This window comes from Amia ocellicauda, chromosome 5 (genome assembly GCF_036373705.1).
Source record: "Amia ocellicauda isolate fAmiCal2 chromosome 5, fAmiCal2.hap1, whole genome shotgun sequence".
NCBI classification, from domain to species: Eukaryota; Metazoa; Chordata; class Actinopteri; order Amiiformes; family Amiidae; genus Amia; species Amia ocellicauda.
In genome coordinates this window covers 44,715,275-44,735,801 of record NC_089854.1, presented here as the reverse complement: position 1 = coordinate 44,735,801, position 20,527 = coordinate 44,715,275, and the positions used below count along the sequence as shown (strand labels likewise).

The 20,527-nt window shown below is 38.9% G+C and overlaps 1 protein-coding gene across 1 annotated transcript; it reads right to left on the bottom strand.

Moving 5' to 3' along the window:
• Positions 1-2,857: 2,857 nt before the first annotated feature.
• On the bottom strand, positions 2,858-19,835 carry cry1b (cryptochrome circadian regulator 1b). Its single transcript, XM_066705403.1, has 15 exons — positions 18,718-19,835; positions 12,203-12,311; positions 11,632-11,774; positions 10,987-11,171; positions 10,462-10,550; positions 9,927-10,067; positions 9,461-9,772; positions 8,997-9,148; positions 6,262-6,464; positions 6,020-6,121; positions 5,772-5,846; positions 4,984-5,061; positions 4,812-4,889; positions 3,881-3,987; positions 2,858-3,460 (listed from the first exon to the last, which is right to left on the bottom strand). Exons 1-14 carry the CDS (start codon positions 18,873-18,875, stop codon positions 3,884-3,886), a joined length of 1,929 nt encoding a protein of 642 aa, XP_066561500.1. The 5' UTR covers positions 18,876-19,835; the 3' UTR covers positions 2,858-3,460; positions 3,881-3,883.
• Positions 19,836-20,527: the final 692 nt, after the last annotated feature.

Sequence of the window (20,527 nt, the reverse complement as noted above, 5' to 3'; positions counted from 1 at the left end):
CGGGCATGATGAATCCTTTCCCTGCCTTCGTGTAGCCGGGCCTTTTACTGCCCAGTTCTGCCCCTTACTGCCCCCAAGAGCCACGTGCTCAGATTGCTTCAGTAAAGCTGAGCATGAGAGCAGCTCAAATGGGTCTTTCATAGCAAACACCAGCAACATGGAAGGAAATAAAAGTACAAATACAGAGAGATTTAATTCAGCCTCACCTCATCTGAGCTGCTCGACATCGCGGTGTGTCAGATCTAAATCAATACAAAATGAGCAAATATGTCAATTAATTCCCATCACGCTTTTGCTATGGGGGCCAAACAGACAATAAAAACAGACACACAAACACTTTTATTTTTTTACCACAACAAATAGAAAAAAAAGAGCTCAATTCTCCACACACGCAGACCCAGATACACTCACATACAGACACACACAACTATACACAACTGTACAAAATAGAATAATGACCATTGTCAAAGTGTTTGCTGTAGTGAGTGTGTGTGTGTGTGTTTGCTTCAACTAAAAATGACCTCAAGCACATGAGCCACCCATCCTGCCACCCAGAGCCACAGGGGTGGAGGAGCATTTTTCCCGTTTTCAAGTTGTTTTAAGATCGGTCACAGAGAAACACAGTGGCAGCGGGTGGGTTTCTTGTAAGGTGGGCCAGAGACAACCACCTCCCACTCAAACGGACTCTGCTGCAGTGACAGCACAGCACTCAATGGCGCTTCTTGGCCAGTCATGGTTGACTATAACTCAGGGAAGGGCAGTCTTACCTCTCGGGGCATGTACAGTTATGAAACCAAACAAAATAAAACACGAAACAAAACCTTTTTGAATCCACCTTCACTGTATAAACAAATCCCTCTGTTAACATACAGTGCTACACAAAATGGATGACACAAGAGAAACAGCAAACAGATCCAAATCACAAATACAGAACTAAGAGTAGTCAGAGTCCAGAAGAAAGAAGTTTGTTTAATGTTGTCGGGTTGTCATAAAATCGGGGTCCAATGCAAGGTCAGGGTGTGGTTTCCGAAGCAGAGGTCATAAGCTGGGTATTCGTTTGTTCTAGTATGTTTCTCACTCTCTCACCCTCCTCGTCCTTTCTCTAATGCAGGGGTTCCCAGTGTCTGATGATGGAGGGCCAATTTTCAGAGGTTGCATTGGACCGGGAGGGCCGCAGTAGAAAATGAACCACCGATGAAAAGGAAATATGTCTCAAATCATACCTTTTTATGTCCTATACATGTCAGGGAACATTTATGAACTTTAATTGTTGTTTTATTATTTCCCACAAAATTATATAGGCAATTTGTAACAGAAAATGTTCTGAAAGTGTTAAAATATAGTACAGGTTCAGAAAAGAAGGTTGGCTTTGGGGGGCCACACAAAACATCCTCGAGGGCCACATTTGGCCCCCGGGCCGCAATTTTGGAACTCCTGCTCTAATGGATACTGAGACGTGCTTCCAGGGTTGCATGGAGTTTTATAGAAATAGAAATATACCAATATTTGGGACACTGCCATCTAGTGTGTCCAGGTGGTAATTGCACGTAGGCATTAAATTCATTGCAACTACGCATGCTCATAAGTGGTTATGGTGCCCGTCTCAGGCTGCTGCGCTCGCAGCTTCCCCTCCCCCAGATCACGTGAAGAGTTCCTCACTGGACATCAGGGTGGTTGCCAGATTGGGGGGAACCATAAATGGGGCGATATCTGAATAAAGTGTGTTTTTTATGCTAGTTAGGCATAATCATGAATTCAATTCTATATCTATAGGCAGAATGCTGTGCTAATATTTATGAGATTATGAGAGTGCAATGGGAATACATGATCATTTGATAATTGCATATATTTCCTTTATCTATCAATTTAAGGACCAGATAAAACCTGGGACGGCGAAATGACTGAATATGCAATTCATAATTGTTTTCTTACGAAGATAACATACTGTATTTTGTATGATTAAAATGTCCATGGCAAATTGGAAATAAAGGAACAACATCCCAATTAAAGCTGGCTAAATATCAAGTGATGACTACAGTAATAATAAGTAGTCTATATTCTATGAATTTCAGAATGGCTTTGTACAAGGCGTATTAAAAGTATGCGATTATAAAATCTAGGAGAAAAATGTTTGGAAATGGCATGCACTTATTTTCATAATGGTGCCCTGCATTTTAATTTGGAGAGAATTTGTTTTGTAAATGGTGAAGTGTAAATGGTAACTACTCTTTGAAGATAAAAGATTTATAGATGTATATCAACGTTGTTCTTGGAAAACAGCATAACATGTAATCTACCATTCCCATATAATTAATAAACTAACAATTACATAGTGATCATTATGATGGAACAAGAGACAAAATCCAAAATGCAACTATCAGAGGAGAGGAAGAATTATACAAAATTCTAGTGCCTTGCAAAAAGTATGTTCCATTAGTGAAATCTCAAAATTATGCATCCTTATTATTTTTACTTATTTTTTTACTCTAACAGAATACTTCTAAGGGTAAGATGAGTTACATGGTGATTGCATAAGTATTCAGGATTGAAGCACCTGTCAGCAATTACAGCTGCAAGTGTAAGACTCTACCAAGTATGCAAATTTTGCCCATTCTTTTTGGCAGGTTTGATCAAGCTCTCGCAAGTTGCATGGGTTTAGTTTAAGGACAGCAGTTTAAGTGTTTCCACATATTCTCCATCAGATTCAAGTCAGAACTTCAGACGGGGCCATTTATTTTCTTATTCTTAAGCCACTGTACTGTGTATGTGTGTGTGTATGTATATATATTTCATGGCCATAACTTTTGTCACATTTACATTGTTGTTTATTTTTAAGAAACTGCAATCAACGTTAAAATAAGAAAACAACAATTAACACAATTTTAATTAAACACTGTGAAAAGACAAAACGCACATAAATAACCATTACATCGTGCTATTGTACATAATGGCAATAGTACTGTGTAGAAAAAAAATTAACTGTTTTAAAGAGAAAGTTGAATGATATATTTTGGTGACAATATTGAAAGCATATGGAAATAGAAAACATCCTGCAAGTAAAAGAAAATTCAGGTTGAAAGTTTCTAAAACTATTTTTCCCTGTTTCTTGAAGATTCAATACAGAACAAAAGTTAAATTTGTAAAGATCATATTTGTAATATCAAAAATATATCGATGGGTCTATAACTAAAGAAAAAAAAATACAATATCAAATATTTACATTTTTTGTGAAGAATTAATCAAATACTTTATATATACACAACAGTTTGGATTGTCCCTGTAAGAATATACATTTCAGAAAATGTAAAAACATGGAAATGTGCTTACAGAAAGATCATGCACTTCAAAAAAGGTAGGTTTATCCCCCCCCCCTCAACAAAGATACAAAGCTTTAATAAAAGTAGAGAGCTCTTCTGCACTTCTGTTCATGGCCTTTCTGGTTAATTGTCTTTACATGTCACTGTAAAAGAAAAAAACAAATGAAAAAATAATCAGTAAACAAGCAAATTAAACACTAATTTGATACATATGCACAAATGACTAACTCAATGAATGGTAGCTGTGTGGGAACAAATAACATATCGTGGTTTAACTTAGTAAATTACATAATACAAGTTTTATTTCCACCTGTTTGTTTGTTTGTTTGTTTGTTTGTTTGTATGTAATTTTCCCTTGTCGTCTTCTCATCTCGTTTGGAAACGAGTCATACTTTCTGCTGTGCTTTTCTTTGCTCTAAGAGAATAAACAGATCCAGATGCCATTAAGGCTAGGTAGTGGGTTATGCCAAAGTGCCACACGATTTTAAAATCACTGAAACAACCAAGCAAGTACTAAGCAGCACATAAAAAAAAATTAGGAATGTAAAATTAGGATAACTTACAATCTAGTTAATGCTTTGCCTTTGAACCTTAGGCCCAATGCCTTGTGTGGAGTCTTCAGAACTGGGGCGCTTTACTGTGGTCAACATACTGGAAAGATGTCCTCTCCCTGAGAAAAGAACCATAACCATTTATACTTCTTTGATTTTATTTGTTTGTTTGTTTGTTAAAATCCTCTTCCCTACCCCAATACAATGTCTGTTAAGAGTAACACTGTGCTAAAATCATAATTAAATCTATTTCTGATGTCATTTATCAGCATTGGAGGATTAAAGTTAAGGTTTCACACAGTTATGCAGTCACTTTTAAAATAAGTGTCCGTTTGTTAAAGGTTCAAAGAAATGCAGTGTGAAATTCAGGTTTCCATTGCTGTTAAGGGGGGTAAAGATGTGTTTAGATATGGCTTCAGAAGAATTGGAGTTTAAAGGAGCTTAGTCAAATCCACAAACACGTGTTCAAAACATATTTCCATGGCTGTGTGTATGTAAAAGAAAAGCCTTTTCCAGTAATTGCCGATAGACAGAATGTCTTGTGTCTTCACCCCTTAGAGATGAAATCGAGATCAAATTGAAGATTTAAATCCTAAAATGGTTTAACCTTATGTGGACGATAATTAACTTATTAAAGCATCCCCATGTCCCATGATAGAGTCAAACTACTATTGTATGTAGCAATTTGTTAAGATTGGAAATATGCCCACACCTGATTTTCATTACAAGACCATTTTGTAAAATAAAAAATAAAAAAAAACACAAAAATGAATAAATACATTAGTAGACAATATAACTCCTTTCTGATAATTTGGTCTTGATGTAATAGTTTGATACAGGATACTATAAGAACATGGCTCTAACTGACTTCTCTCCATATTATTCATCTGTCTTTAGGTCACTTTAGCACTATTGATTTAAAACGGGTGAAACGAATTATTACCTTGCTGCAATATCATACTTTGCGTTTGGTGTGAATCTCCCTGTGTGTAGCTGAAAACGTTGCTTCCGTGCGTGTAGCCTTGAAGGAGAAAACAGGGGAATTATATATTAAAATACTGACTGCCTCTATGTCTCTCATTCATTTATGCCTTCAATTGGAATTGCACGCTCACCTTGCTGCATCAGACTACTGCCTGCTTGTGACTCTGCCTGGGTGTAAGCAGACAGACTGCTCCGGCTGCACTGGTACCCTAGTTGGGGAGAGAGAGTCAGAAAGTCAGAAATTGCACAGGTTTGGAGCCACTAAAAACTACAAAAGTAAACCAATATTAGCATTTCTGGTTTCTGCATAAAAAAACATTACCAAACCAGCTATAACTAGGAAACTATTTAAAAGTTTAAATGTATGGGATTGTCTTTTTAAAATATTGTTGTAGAATATTTGTTTTTTCTGAACATTTAAGATGGTAATGAACAACAAAAAAATGCTAGTAATATTACTGATAGTGGTAACCTATTATAACACACTATTATATATACCACTATAGCACGGGTTTTCCAAATGAATAGCTTGTACACATTTAATTCTCTGCAGCATATAATTCTTCTATTAGCTCCTAAAATGCCACCCGTACAGGAGTGGGTAGGGCGTTAGTCACAGATGTCTGTTTCAAGTCAGATGACAGGAATCCTATCTTAAGGGCAGATTGAATACAAAAACACTTCTTTAATGAGAGGATTACCAATTCATCACTTGACTTTTTTTTTTGTATACAGTGTAATTGATTTGTTTTATGGTGATCAAAAACAGAAGACTTGCACATTGAGATTTTAAAACATATCCTTGAAATCGTCTCATTCTTGCAGTGAGTACGAATTGGAGCACAGCGCACTCCACAAGCCCGGTGATAACAGTGTGCATGAGGTTCTGGTGCTGAGAGTGTGTGTGTCGAGTGTTTACCTTGCTGTTGCATCCCTGTGTGGGATTCTCCATGACTGTATGCCAGGACACTGACAGCTTGTGCCTCCATTATTCCTAAAAATATTAATCAGAAAGCTGATGGTCAACTACCTAATTACTTTGTTTTTCTATTCAAGTTATAAACCTTTGAACTTGATGAACTCTCAGCCACATCTTCGGTGATCCAAACAAGTTTGTGATCACATTGCAACCTTACATAAAAAAAAAAAACGGCAATGAATACTCACCAGTTGGGGTGTGACTGGCATGCATGCCTTCCCCTGAGGAGAAACCCACCATCCCTCCATTTCCACTGCCAGTCGGGTTGGAAGGCACAGAGGCAAGAAGACCTACAATTAAAGAAGACCGAAAATAATTAGAAAGATAAAGAAATAGCAGGGAAAGTTCAAAATTAGTTTTATTTTTTGCTGCTGTTGAAGATGCCACCATTTTTAAAAAATGATTATTTATTTATTTTAAGTTGTCTCACCAAGTCCTCTGTAACATGAAAGCTGCTGGTAGATCTGCTTCATCCTCTCGATGTTGAGGCGGCTGGCTTCAGCATGGTTCACCATGGGTTTGGGGTAATGCACACCAATGACACATTTCGCAACTTTCTGTACGCTTTCGGGTGCGTTCCAGGGATCATAAATGTACTTGGCAGGAAATCCCCTCAGAACAGGCAAGTAACGTCTAAGAAAAATAATACAAATAGAGCAATTTAATATATATATTTATATAGATGTATGCTTGGAATAACAAGCAGAGATGGAAAAATAAATTATTGGATCCAAGAACAAGCCAAAATATGTGAACATGTTAAAATGGCAATGGGCCAGACACACTGCAAGAAGAACTTCTCAAAGATGGACAAAATAAGCTATTGAATGGATAGCTGTAGATAAAAAGACGTAGAAGATGACCACATTAAAGATGGGAAGATTAAATCATAAACTATGGAGGCGTGACATGTAAAAGAGAATGACCAAGTGGAAACATCTTGGGGAGGCCTTCAACCTACAGTGGATTGATATTGATGGTGATTATATATGCATATTTTGTTCATTTTCAATATCAGAAACTTCTACATACACTAGTATTGGATGAATAGCATAGTTTCTCGGAAAAAGAACGTTCTAACTTGTTCTTTAGTTCTCTTCACCTTAGGGGTTCATTCTGTTCTATTTATTTTGATGAATGATGCTTCCAAAGCTACAGTACAGTGAGGGAAAGAAGTATTTGATCCCCTGCTGATTTTCTATGTTTGCCCACTGACAAAGAAATGATCAGTCTATAATTTTAATGGTAGGTGTATTTTAACAGTGAGAGACAGAACAACAACAAAAAAATCCAGAAAAACGCATTTCAAAAAAGTTATACATTGATTTGCATGTTAATGAGGGAAATAAGTATTTGATCCTCTATCAATCAGCAAGATGTCTGGCTCCCAGGTGTCTTTTATACAGGTAACGAGCTGAGATTAGGAGCACTCTCTTAAAGACACCTGTCCACAGAAGCAATCAATCAATCAGATTCCAAACCCTCCACCATGGCCAAGACCAAAGAGCTGTCCAAGGATGTCAGGGACAAGATTGTAGACCTACACAAGGCTGGAATGGGCTACAAGACCATCGCCAAGCAGCTTGGTGAGAAGGTGACAACAGTTGGTGCGATTATTCACAAATGGAAGAAACACAAAATAACTGTCAGTCTCCCTCGGTCTGGGGCTCCATGCAAGATCTCACCTCGTGGAGTTTCAATGATCATGAGAACGGTGAGGAATCAGCCCAGAACTACATGGGAGGATCTTGTTAATGATCTCAAGGCAGCTGGGACCATAGTCACCAAGAAAACAATTGGTAACACAATATGCCGTGAAGGACTGAAATCCTGCAGTGCCCGCAAGGCCCCCCTGCTCAAGAAAGCACATGTACAGGCCCGTCTGAAGTTTGCCAATGAACATCTGAATGATTCAGAGGAGAACTGGGTGAAAGTGTTGTGGTCAGATGAGACCAAAAATCGAGCTCTTTGGCATCAACTCAACTCGCCGTGTTTGGAGGAGGAGGAATGACCCCAAGAACACCATTCCTACCATCAAACATGGAGATGGAAACATTATGCTTTGGGGGTGTTTTTCTGCTAAGGGGACAGGACAACTGCACTGCATCAAAGGGATGATGGACGGGGCCATGTACTGTCAAATCTTGGGTGAGAACCTCCTTCCTCAGCCAGGGCATTGAAAATGGGTCGTGGATGGGTATTCCAGCATGACAATGACCCAAAACACACAGCCAAGGCAACAAAGGAGTGGCTCAAGAAGAAGCACATTAAGGTCCTGGAGTGGCCTAGCCAGTCTCCAGACCTTAATCCCATAGAAAATCTGTGGAGGAAGCTGAAGGTTCCAGTTGCCAAACGTCAGCCTCAAAACCTTAATGAATTGGAGAGGATCTGCAAAGAGGAGTGGGACAAAATCCCTCCTGAGATGTGTGCAAACCTGGTGGCCAACTACAAGAAACGTCTGACCTCTGTGATTGCCAACAAGGGTTTTGCCACCAAGTATTAAGTCGAAGGGGTCAAATACTTATTTCACTCATTAACATGCAAATCAATTTATAACTTTTTTGAAATGCGTTTGTCTGGATTTTTTTGTTATTATTTTGTCTCTCACTGTTAAAATACACCTACCATTAAAATTATAGACTGATCATTTCTTTGTCAGTGGGCAAACGTACAAAATCATCAGGGGATCAAATACTTTTTTCCCTCACTGTATTCAGAAAGTGGTTTGGGTTTTAGCTCCATTGAATGATAGATAGAAAAAGCTAGAATACTCTATATAGATGTATGGGCGGGACTTAGTTGAGGGCAGGTTCCTCAGGCTAGCTACACAAGTAGATATGCAACCCCATTTATAGAGATGCTGAGCAGCTGAAGTGAATGGAAGCTCAACAGAACTGCAGAAGGCTGCAGTCATACCTGGGCTAGAGGTGAATTATTTCCACAGCTACTAGTTACATTTTGTAAACTATAACTTTAATTGGATTTAAAGTCAGTGACTAGCAGTTCCCCATGTTTGATCTTACCAGAGAGCTGTCTACCTATCACATCTGCCTGTCTCACTCAAGCCAAGCCAAGCCACGTAACAACATAAAATACTTACACATATACTCCATATATAGTGATGGCTATAGATGGAAAAAGGCAGCACTCAGTTAAATGCATCACCTGATATAGTCTCCGTTGGGGTCTGTCCTTCTCCCAAAGCCCACAGGACAGTAGCAGTGAAAGAACTGCTGGAAGAAGGAGCTGCAGGACAGCCACATCCAGCTGCCAGCATTCACACTCCAGTCTGCATCCAATAGCAGCTCCTCAAACACCTTAGGACACAAAGATTTGAAGTTCAGTACCTACCCATTTTAAAAATAGGCACATATCATCAAGTGTGCGAACGCCCCAAAAAAAAAAAAAAAAAAAAAAAAAAAAAAACATAACGATGAGAAATAATAGGCTCTTTAGTTTTCTCAGGGATCGATGTGGATCTCAGGAAAACAAACAAGAGGGAGAATGTGCAAACACCCAGCTCTAGACAACACTACTGCCAGTTACAGAATAAATGCACTCTGTCAGATCTTCACTGGCATGGTTCCTCAGTGTCTCAGGGGCTGGAGTAGTTTGAAGATGTGTCTCACCTTCATGCCCTCCTCCCAGCTGATCCACAGGTCGCCCCGGGTCAGGAAGCAGGCCACCGCATGCCGGGCCAGGTGGTGGATCCAGCCCTCCTGCCGCAGTTGGGTCATGATGGCGTCGATCCAGGGGAAGCCCGTCCGGCCCTCCGCCCACTTGGCCAGGGCCTCGGGGTTCTTGTCCCAGGGGATTTGCACACATATCTGGTTGCCTTCCATCTTGTCGAACCGTGGGTTGTTGGTGGCGGTTGTGTAGAAAAACTCCCTCCAGAGCAGCTGTCCATAGAGTGACAAGGGTGGTGAACTGTTCTTCTTGACCTGTCGGGGGAGGGATGTGTAAATACTGTGCTCTACAATTCAATTAAGACTGACGGCTTTTGCTGTATGCATTTTCCATTATTTCAAAAACATCCGACTTCCATTACTACTATAAGAAACTGGTTTCATAAGATGTGGCACTTTGGGACCTCACCTTTTTGTACAGGTCTGTCAGTTTGAAGTAGAAGAGGTGGCAGGAGAGGCAGCCAAAGCGCAGGTACGGGCTCAGACCTGTTGGACTGGCCAGGAGGGAGTTGGCATTCATTCTGGGCCTTTCAAAGTTGGCCACCCATGCCTGAAACAACATTAAAAATGTCAAAAAGCACTGCACATACATAACGGATTAGTTTATTAGTTTAGAAGACTGGGCCACCTCTACATGTTTGCTGTGCTCTTATCGTTACACCTTGACAAAAACAATGCAGACGAAACCACTTTAAAAGCACACCAGTATCCTCTGCTATTTGTGTTTGCCAACAATAAGAACGCACGAAAGAGTTGGTAGGGGGTTCTACAAGATGCTAAAGCAGCTAGCTACCTCGGGATTCATCCTTTCCATGCCAAAAGACAGTATTCAGGTTTATTCTCCTCTTTATTACTTAAACCAATTAAAAGGCACAGTTTTACACCCTGCTGTGAAATTAACTTGCCAAACGTTTTAATAGCTGAGCAGTATCTTTGTTTCTTACCTTTCTCTCTAAATGTCTTTCCAGGCGAGTGAGGGCTTCCGTCTCTCCTCCTGGCCACACAGCAGAGGGCAGGCCTTCTGTGTCAAAACCTACACAGTAAGAAAGACACATATTAGACACGACAAAAAATCTTCTTACAAATCACAATCTCTCACATTTCAGTTGGTGACTTACAGCCCACATTACAACATATATGGCTTAATGAATAAAACCAGCTACATTTTATGCAGTCCAGAGTTGGCAATCCTTCCCAAATCTTTTGAATTGAACTGGACATAAGAAATAAGCAAATAGAGAATGACCAGTAAAGACAGCTTGGGCTTATGATTTTATAATGTTAGAAATGATTTATTAATGACTATGGGCAGCACATAACAGCTTGTAATAGCTTATACACTTATACAAAATATTTGCAAAGCACCTCTTGAAATGATCATTAATATATGAAACAAAACTGAAATGTAATTGTAAGAAAACTGCTGTAAAACTCAGGTCCACAGTCAGTCAGTTTAACATAATCCTCACCAAGTTCCTCCAAAGTAGGGACCCCAAACTTCTCATCGTGGTCATCCGACAGTGGGGTCGTGCATTTCCCCATGACCTCGGGAGTGATTGGCTCCACAGGAGTCTCCAGAGGGTCCATACGACTGATAAGGGTCTGAAACCGTTTGTACGTGAGAGGTGGCTGGCCTCCATTGAGCTCAATAATCCTGGAAGAAGAAAAACAATAATACTGTAAACCACAATTTTGATTCAAGTTCGATTCCATTTCATTGTGGAAAGGTACACAGCACTGCATGATTTATGGATGAGCGTCTTCTGCCACCTGCTGTTAGTATATTGCCATTACCAGAAGAGGGAGTTCTTTTATGTTGCCATCATAAGACATACAGTAGTGCATTTCCTGTCTCTGGAATATATAAACCGTGCCAGATAATTCAATTTCTTAAAGGTGAATAGATCAGATTTTCCCTACCAAACTCAACTGGCGAGATTATAAATTATTGCACACATTATTATTTTGGAAAGTGCAGGATGCTGCTTACAGAATTGATAACCTTGTCTAACTGCAGTAAGAGATTCATGATACATTGCCAACAACCAGTTCCCAAATGATGCCCAGTCATAAAAGCACAAGTACATAAAAAAGAAAGTGGAATCTCTGCTTACTTTTCTAAATCATACAAGGTGTGCGAGATGCGAACAATGACTTCCACTTCAGCCTCGCTGGCCAGTTTCTTAATGGCTGCATCTCTCTCTTTCCCAAAGGGCTCGGAGTCGTATTCAAAAGACAGTCGGTTGATATTCCATTCCTAGAGAAGAGGCAATGCGTCAGCAACATGTGACTTAATGAGGCAGAACTGTGGAGATTTCCAACATAGATTCATTAGCTGAGACAAAAGTTAGTGCGATTTGCTCAGCCCTTGGTTAAACACAGACAAAAGAGTTTGCATCAAGGAAAAAAATCTATACATTTATAGCTGCATTTTTAAAGCTTTGCATTAAAAAACCCTAAACTGTGGAAATGGAAAATGTGTTTGCAACATTTCCAGGAACAATTAATCAGTGCTACAAACAGCCTGGCATAGACTTTGTGAATGTGAGTGACCCTCAGAACCACAAGGGCATCCTGCAGGTTCTATAAATACCAGCGGTCATGCCTTGGGTACAGGAGACTTCATTATGTGCCGAGGCAGTTCACTGGACTCTATATCAGAAGCCTCGCCTCGGATGACATTACCTTAAAAAGGCGCGGAAAGACGTCAGCTGGCTGCCCTCGGATGACAAACAGGCGGGAATTCAGTTTCCGCAGACTGGCATCAAGATCTTCCAGACACTGAAGTAAAAACCTAAAGTATAGGAAATTGATATACATAAATAGACACATACATGCATATATAAACAAATACGTTCTGAATTCTGATTTATTCTTAAATGCAAAGTTCAATTCAAACGCTGAAAAATCACAACCTGTAAGCCCAGAGATGTCTCTCTCCAGAGAAAATTACTTTTTTAAAGAATTACTGAGAAACTTCTCAACAAGCTAGCTTTGGGCGATAAAATGCTATCCATTTTTATTTTATTTTTTTTAACGACAAAAATACACAGGGAAAGAATAATACCGCCATTTTTATTTTTTGTATTCACGGTTTCCAGTCTCTCACAGATCAAATTGTCTAATGGGAAGAAAAAAAAAACAAGACTAAAATCATTGCGTTTACTACGTTTAATCATTTAATTAAAGGATTTTTATGACTGCTGCTTAGGGTCCATCATTTTATGGATTCTTTCAGCTCTTCTGCATGAACTAATTTGTTTGGTCTGCTAACAGTCTCATAATATACTTAATTCACTACAGCTGGTCACATTGGGATAATCTAACTACATGGCTTGCCGACTAGTTGCATCTTCTCAATGAAAAAAAAACAAAATGGAGGCCTGCACTGGAGTTTATAATCCTGCCAGCACCGCCTGCGCAAAAAGGGTAGAAGTATTTATTTTCAATTTCCATTCTAACCAACAGATGTCACTACGAGACACTTATGTACCACAGTGGGAAACCTGCCCATTTACCTACAGCTACAGCCCTGTGTATTATATAACAAGTGTTACAGTTACAGTCTAGTATTCCAAACAATTCAACCATATGAATCCACCTAAAACCTAAAACATGCTTGCTCTCTGAAATTGTGCAATCCTTCATTTCATAATAACTTTCATTATTTCATACTCAAAGCAATTTAATAAAAAAAACTATTCTGTTGATAACTGTGTGACATAATTTAAGCTAACACAACACATTTCAATTTCGATTTCACCTGTATCTAACACACACTTCTATTATATAATTTCCAATCAAGATAAACACAGCTACTTAGGACCACTGCTGATCTGCAGATGACATTGTCATTTTTGCAGCTTCAACTTCGAGAAGCTTGTGTTCAATAACTTTGTGAAGAAAACTGAATTAGATCAAAGATAATTTAAGTGATGTGCATCATCCAAAATTGACCTATAAACGTACGTGCCTTTACTGCCGAGTGCTTTCTACACTATCACTCATGACTTAATAAGCTAGGCATCGGAATCCGTCTGATCCAGGGCTTAGGAACGCTATAGCAGCAGCATGACATAAGGTCGGCTGGATCCTGACTGCTCTATTGCATTAAGTTTGTGGAATTTTTATTTTGTCAACCTAGTGTGATGCTTCATGCTTTTTAAAAATAAACTAAATCATGCAAGCAACAACTTAGCAAAGACTGGCAACCTAATGAAAAAGAGTAAACAGAAAAGTTATTGTTATTTTAAGAGTTGGTGAGCAATTTAAACAGATACAAAGATTGAACACCAAGTCATATTCCAATGAGGGAAATGAACTGTCAGTCATGTAAGCATATTGGGAATCATTTTCCATTCAAATGCCAAAGTTTATAATGGGGTATGACTCATGGGAAAGATGTATAGTGCCGTTTGTGATTAAACCGATTAGAAAAAAAGCAGCCAGTGCATAAAACTTGTAAACATGGCAGACTGTGAAATCACAGTGAAAAGCATGCTTTCAAAATATGATTTATGCATCAAGACCCCATTTTCAGATTGACAGGAACTCCACTGCGCATATATCAATCTCCTGTGACAGATTTCTAGATCCAAGGGGCATAAACCATGTCTGCAATGACTGCACACAAGACTTAGGAGTATTTTACCATTCCATTGTCAGTATTGTAATACGTATACCACGCACCAGTTAAATTAGTTTCAGAAATTGTTCAATTTTCTGTCTGAATGATGTAGCATAATTACTTTCCAAATAAAACAACTAATAGGCAGCACTGAGTGTGTAAGCCTCAGTCAGAAAATTAAGTATTCATTATTTGGTTAATTGCTTAATTAAGAATTTAAATATAGGTACAAATGGTGAAGCATATGACAGATGACATGCACATTCAATTATAACATAAGAGCAGAAATAGACACATAATGTGGTAGTCATGAATAATATTCAAGAACTTTTCTCCCATTTTTGAAATGACAATACTGGTAGGGTAGTCCTAAACTACGTCTTCTGTAGCAGTTCAGAATGACTGTGTGTACTGTGAGAGATTTAAACACAAATTGGAATCACTGCAGCAAATCCTGTCTGATCTACAGGACACTACTGCCAGCAAACATAAATACTCTGCCCTACACAAGAGGCTGTGGCTCTGACTGGCTTCACAACTGACCTAAAAATTCTAATGGAGTCAGGTGCAGGCGATCGGCTCATTGTTGGCTCACAGGCTAAGCCATATACATGCACATGGGACGGACTGCGATCAAAAACAGAAGAAGTGAAGGATTTCAAATAAATATGATAAATCAGAAATGAAATAAGCAAAAAAAAAAAAGTGACATTTAGTTTTCAACCTTTTACTCCACTGTATCAGTTATTTCTAATATTTTGTTCCTCTAAACTTCAAGGACACTTTAGATGTCAAACTCATTTTGTGTGTGTGTATGTTTTGTATTAAGAAGTAGTTTGGTCTATTGTTTGTTTTCTAGTTTGGAAATTAACACTTATTTTGAAGGATCTTTGCATGGTCCCCGTACTGCACAAGTTTTACTCCACTTTTTGGGTTTTGTTTCTCAGAACACTGCGGAAATCGCATTATTTTAATGTGGTCCTTAACACTGCCAACCAGTAAAAAACAAACCTGGGCTGATTCAAACCATCAGTGCTATCATGTAGAACAGTGACAAAACAGAGATTTAGCTCTGCCTGAATTGAAAGACACTGACAAATCCAGTAATGCAAATGTAAGCAGTCATTAAACAATAACACATGCAATATACCAGACTACCTTAAACATTTAACCCTACTACATCAAAAGCATCAAGTCATTTAGCAAAGTAAACATGCTTTTCCATCGTACAAAGCAAAAAGCATGATAAACAGCAGTGCTGCTCCAATGCCAACTCAGACAGAATCCCCTGCACTGGAGGAAAATGTGACAAAACTCCATAACAAAATGAAAACAACCACAAATAAACAACAACCCCAGTAGTGCCAAACTGTACAGACTGAAAGTACAGTGCGATACCAGTGTGCAGCCTTTCTTTGAAACAAAAAAGGAGAGGTATGGTTTTCTCCAGTAAGGGCTTCCCTCTTCCTCCTCCCACTTTTGTGGAGAGCAGCGGACGCGCCTCCCTGTGATTACGCCACTGTTCCACTGGACACTTTGTAAAAGTAGGTCAGCGGTTGGCGCACAGGCAGAGACTGTTATAACCAAGCGCTGACACAGTGCCCTACTTACAACCCTCCTCTTGGAGTTATGTCACCTATTATGCGCATAACTGATATACCCCTTGATGTATTACAAAATTATACATTTACATGGGGAGTGGTTGTCCTCTGCAGAGTTCTTGTAACATTAGGTTACCTTGGTAGAAATGTTTTTTTTATTTTTTAAAGAGAGAGGAAAGGGGGTGTAACAGGGAGTCTGGTTAGCCAAGAGAACCTCGCCCAGAAATTCTGAGCGAATGGGATGTTTCATACCGCTTTAACCACATTTGTTTTACAATTTTTATTTTTATTTTAACATAAGAGGAAACCACCTCAGATTCTTAGGCTTATTTTTCCACCCCAGTTACTTTTCTATAAAATCTCAAGTTCCTACATTATAACACACCAAGAATATACAATTTTATCAATCAAATTAATAACCACCACCAATTACTGCCACCACCCCCAAGGTAGTACTTGAAGCTAAGAAAACAGACAGATTTATTTGAACTTCAATTTGGTCAGTGTTAAAAACTGAATAATCTCATGGAAATGTAGTGCTGAATAAATCTAATGTCTAGTTAATAGCTTCCATATCAAATGCAAAAGCATTCACGTTCACTCACTTGACAGATGTGGGAACAGTGATGCTAAAACACCAGCAGGTTACTGGCCACATGAAGCAGACTGTTGACTGTTGTAGCTTGTGTGTAGCAATCAGGTTGTGATTGCTCACATATTTAAATGTGCTGACAGTGAATTGAATGAAAAGGTGTCATTAGAAAATTCCCAAAATATTTTTTTATGACCATCTTAATTTTCCATAATTACTTTCACCATTCAAGTTCAGGTATTGGGATTGCAGTTGCAGATGTTGTAATTTTCTTCATAGTACATGTATAAATTCAGTATGTGGTCAAATCAATCAAACCACATAAAATGTCTACATAGCAACACAATGCTGTAATATTCATGAAAAAGTAATTTTATATTCTTCTTAGATTAAATACTTTCTTATGATATAGGCCTACCTGCATTCAATAGTTTCTAGTAACCCTATCCACATCAGTTTTCCATAGATGCTGATTAATACAATAAAATTAAAATATATTGTACACTTCAGCCCCAGCATGATCCCGCCTGCACACCCCAGTTGCCCTCTCCAAGTGAAGTCAGATGAAATGGGACACAGCTCTCTCGCTGAACACTGATAGGACTCTAAATTTAGCCAAGAGGCTGCCACACAATGTTATCAATGAAACAATGAACTAGATACTCTCATTCATTCACGCCTCACACTCGAACTGGAGAAGCTGATTTATACACCACATCACCAAGTAAACTCTAAAGACAAACACTGTACCAATCCCATTTTTAAAAAGTAATGATTACTGTATAACCGGTAAATGCAAGTAGAGCTAGAAATCAGAAGACAAAAAAAATAAAAGCATGACACCTTAATTGAGCTGTAGTAAGTGTTTTTCAGGTGCAATGCACTTATTTTTCTCCCTGCACTATGTAGCACTAAGCAGTAATGCATTCCTTATAAGATCTTATGAACCAATTTTTTATGGCAGGGTTGACAGTTAACTACATTATTTATTAATGGTAATAATAATAATAATAATAATAATAATAATAATAATAATAAACCAAACACTTATAATTTGACTCAAAGATTATACTTAATTAGAATAATTATATTTAATTATGCGACACCTTTGTAAGCAGGATTACCATTCCAGCACACTAAAAAGTTGAATGATACCTTTAGAGATACAAGGAAATTAATGCAAACCTTAATGAACAATATTGTAGACTGAACTCTGAATGTGCAGTTTATTATTTGTATCATGGTTTTGTTTTTAATTTAGCATATACAGGTTGTTATGCCCCCACGTTTCTCATTTCATATTACATTTTGTTTGTGAGATGAGAATGCTATACACCTTCATACCAGAACCTCACTGGAGGTCTGCCACATCACAGGGGTAGATCATTCAGAGGATACTTATTTATTAATTCAATAATCTTAATACACTGTGCACAACTCCCACCTAGTGAATGAAGTACTTACAGAGAGAACAGTCTCTAATTATAACAGTTAGGAATCTGTAAGATACAATTGTTAGCTAACAACCATGCAGATATGTGATTGGAGATCAATCATAATATTCTCAAATAACAGGGTCAGGCATCACAGAACCCCAATTCATATTATTTTGTTGGAGGTTCATATGCTAAAGTTTCAAACAATACTTCCTGGAAATACTGGGTTCTGTCTAGACAGAGATTGAATCAAGAATTTCTATCCCAAGTATCAGTTTCACCAATTTATTCACACTATGACTACGAAACAATACACTCAATTCTAGGTGTTTAAGCGCGACATTTTCCATAATTTAGGCCTAATACGTTTAACTTTTCTAGGTTTATGAATGACAGAAAATTACTACTATCGTTAGTGGGTAATTGTGCCAAAGCAAGTAGGCCACGCCCCCTATCCGCTTTCACCTGTAAACCTATGTAACGTAATTAAATGCACAAATAAACCCATACTAATGTATGCATTTACCATCACAGTTAACACCAGGGTCGAGTCAAAGAAAACCCACAGCCTGTCTGTCGCACTATTGCACCCGTCTGTCTATTGTCATTTTATTAGGTTTTTATTGGATTGCATATAGAAAGCCTCCCCTACCCTGACATTTTAATTTTGCAGACTCTTATGAAATGAAAACAAGTTCCCAGTAGATTTGAATACAATGCAACAACACAATGCTGTTTGCTAACTGCACATTCCAACAACCTGCAAATCATCACCCCTAAGCATGCAGTAAATAACTCATCACATTGTATCCCTTTAAATAAATGCAGACATCGCAGTGAATGACTCATGCATTTACATCATGCAAGATACGTTCAAGACACGCGTGCAAGGAATTAATATAACAACTCTGCATGCATATAGAGTTAAAATGTGTTTTTCTTACCTCCACCTGTTGATCCCAACGTTGGACGATCCTGCAAACCAGGGGTCGAGGATGTAGACGCAGCGCACCGTGTCGGCGCCCTGGATGGATTCCCGTAGCGATGGATTGTCGTGGAGCCTCAAGCCCTTCCTGAACCAATGGACCGTGTTCACGACCATAACTTACTAGAACTATCCCAAATAGCGTTTAAATCGTCAGAGAGCACTGCTGCTGTCACTAATGCTACTTTGCTATCTGTGACCTAGATAACAAAACAATACACTACGATTTATTAGGGGGGTTTTGTAATCGGGTCGTAAAAATAAGTCTCTTGTGAGCTTCTGACTCAATTAACCCTGCTCTAAAAAAACTTTTCCCATTGAATTGTAAAAACCAGAAAACCCCAGGAAAACCATCGGGACGTAAAGCGGCTGCGTACAAAACAAAATGTGAACGTATACACGGCGGGATTTAGGACCCGACGTCCCCCCCCACACAATCTCCTTCCCTCGTTTTATAACTTGTTTTCTGATCGCCTGTAACTCAACTTTTGACAACGTACGCGATTTCTTAATCAAGTAAATAAACTCGGCTGTCAATAATTCCCCAGCTGACAGATGTCAATTCACAGCAATATCCAAAACACTCCGGCCAGCCAGGCTTTGGCTTCCCCGACAGTAGAAACTGGGTTGGAATCAGGTTTGGAGTATTGGAAAGGTCTCGTATCTCCTCACTACACGTCTCGGCAAACAGACCGCCTCCGACGTCCGAAATCACCGTTTGGTTTTTGGTATTCTGCGATTATGATCCTGCGTCTTGTTATTTCTTCGATAGTAACAACTAAAACCACTCCTATCCAGCCTTGCAAGAAAAAGACGGCGCTCTCTCTGCCCTTGCTGCACCGCCCAGCTCCTTCGCAATCACCAAGCCGGCCTCTGATTGGCTCACTCCGCTGGTGACGTCCCTCTGTCTCAGTCACGTTCCTGTAGTGTGATTTCCAAGAGATAGAGATTTTGGCGCGCTAAATGTTTTTTCCCCGCGATAAAACCCTGCTGCCCCCTCTCAGTGTATTCCTTCCACAATTTAAAACAGTGGTCTTTGCGACTTGACTTGACCTAATTATTATTAGGCAAACACACTTGTCTCACATGTCTTTCTGGGTTTGCGCTACTCTCCGCCCCCTTGTGTGAGGCCTTTTCGTGATTGGTTCCGCGTCAGGACCCGGATGGACACATGAAGTAGGGCAAGATGAAACCAGCGTGTCTACACGTGTGCCTACGCAGGCTCCACATTGGAAAAAACAAGCGTTAGATAACCACCGTTCAGATCCCCTCCCACTTTTGCCCAGTGCTCTTATAACAGGCATTCATTTCAATTGCGTCACTAAAATACTGAAACATGAAGCAGATCCAGACCAGGAGAAAGAAAAAAAAAATCATACACTGAAACAGTTGAACGAGATTTATTTTTAGTAAGGCACCACTATTTGTGTTTTCTGACCGAATTACCATCAACGTGGTGCGTGTGTATGTATGCATTACTTGGTATGATTCAGTGATCAATAAATAATTGCCTTATACCACAGGTCTTTTTTTTAAACCTGTCACTGTAATTAAGCCCTTTCTATGATGTAGTCTATAACATGGCTATCCATAACATAATCTGATGTTTAAATATTATTCATGTAAATGATCTGAATTGAGGACCAACATACAAGACTTGTGAAATGCAACATAGTTCAATTCCAAAATAGAAAACGGACAGATGTTGCAATGAAAGCCCAAAATACCCAAAGCATAGCTACATTTTGCAGAATTGAACATATAGGGAT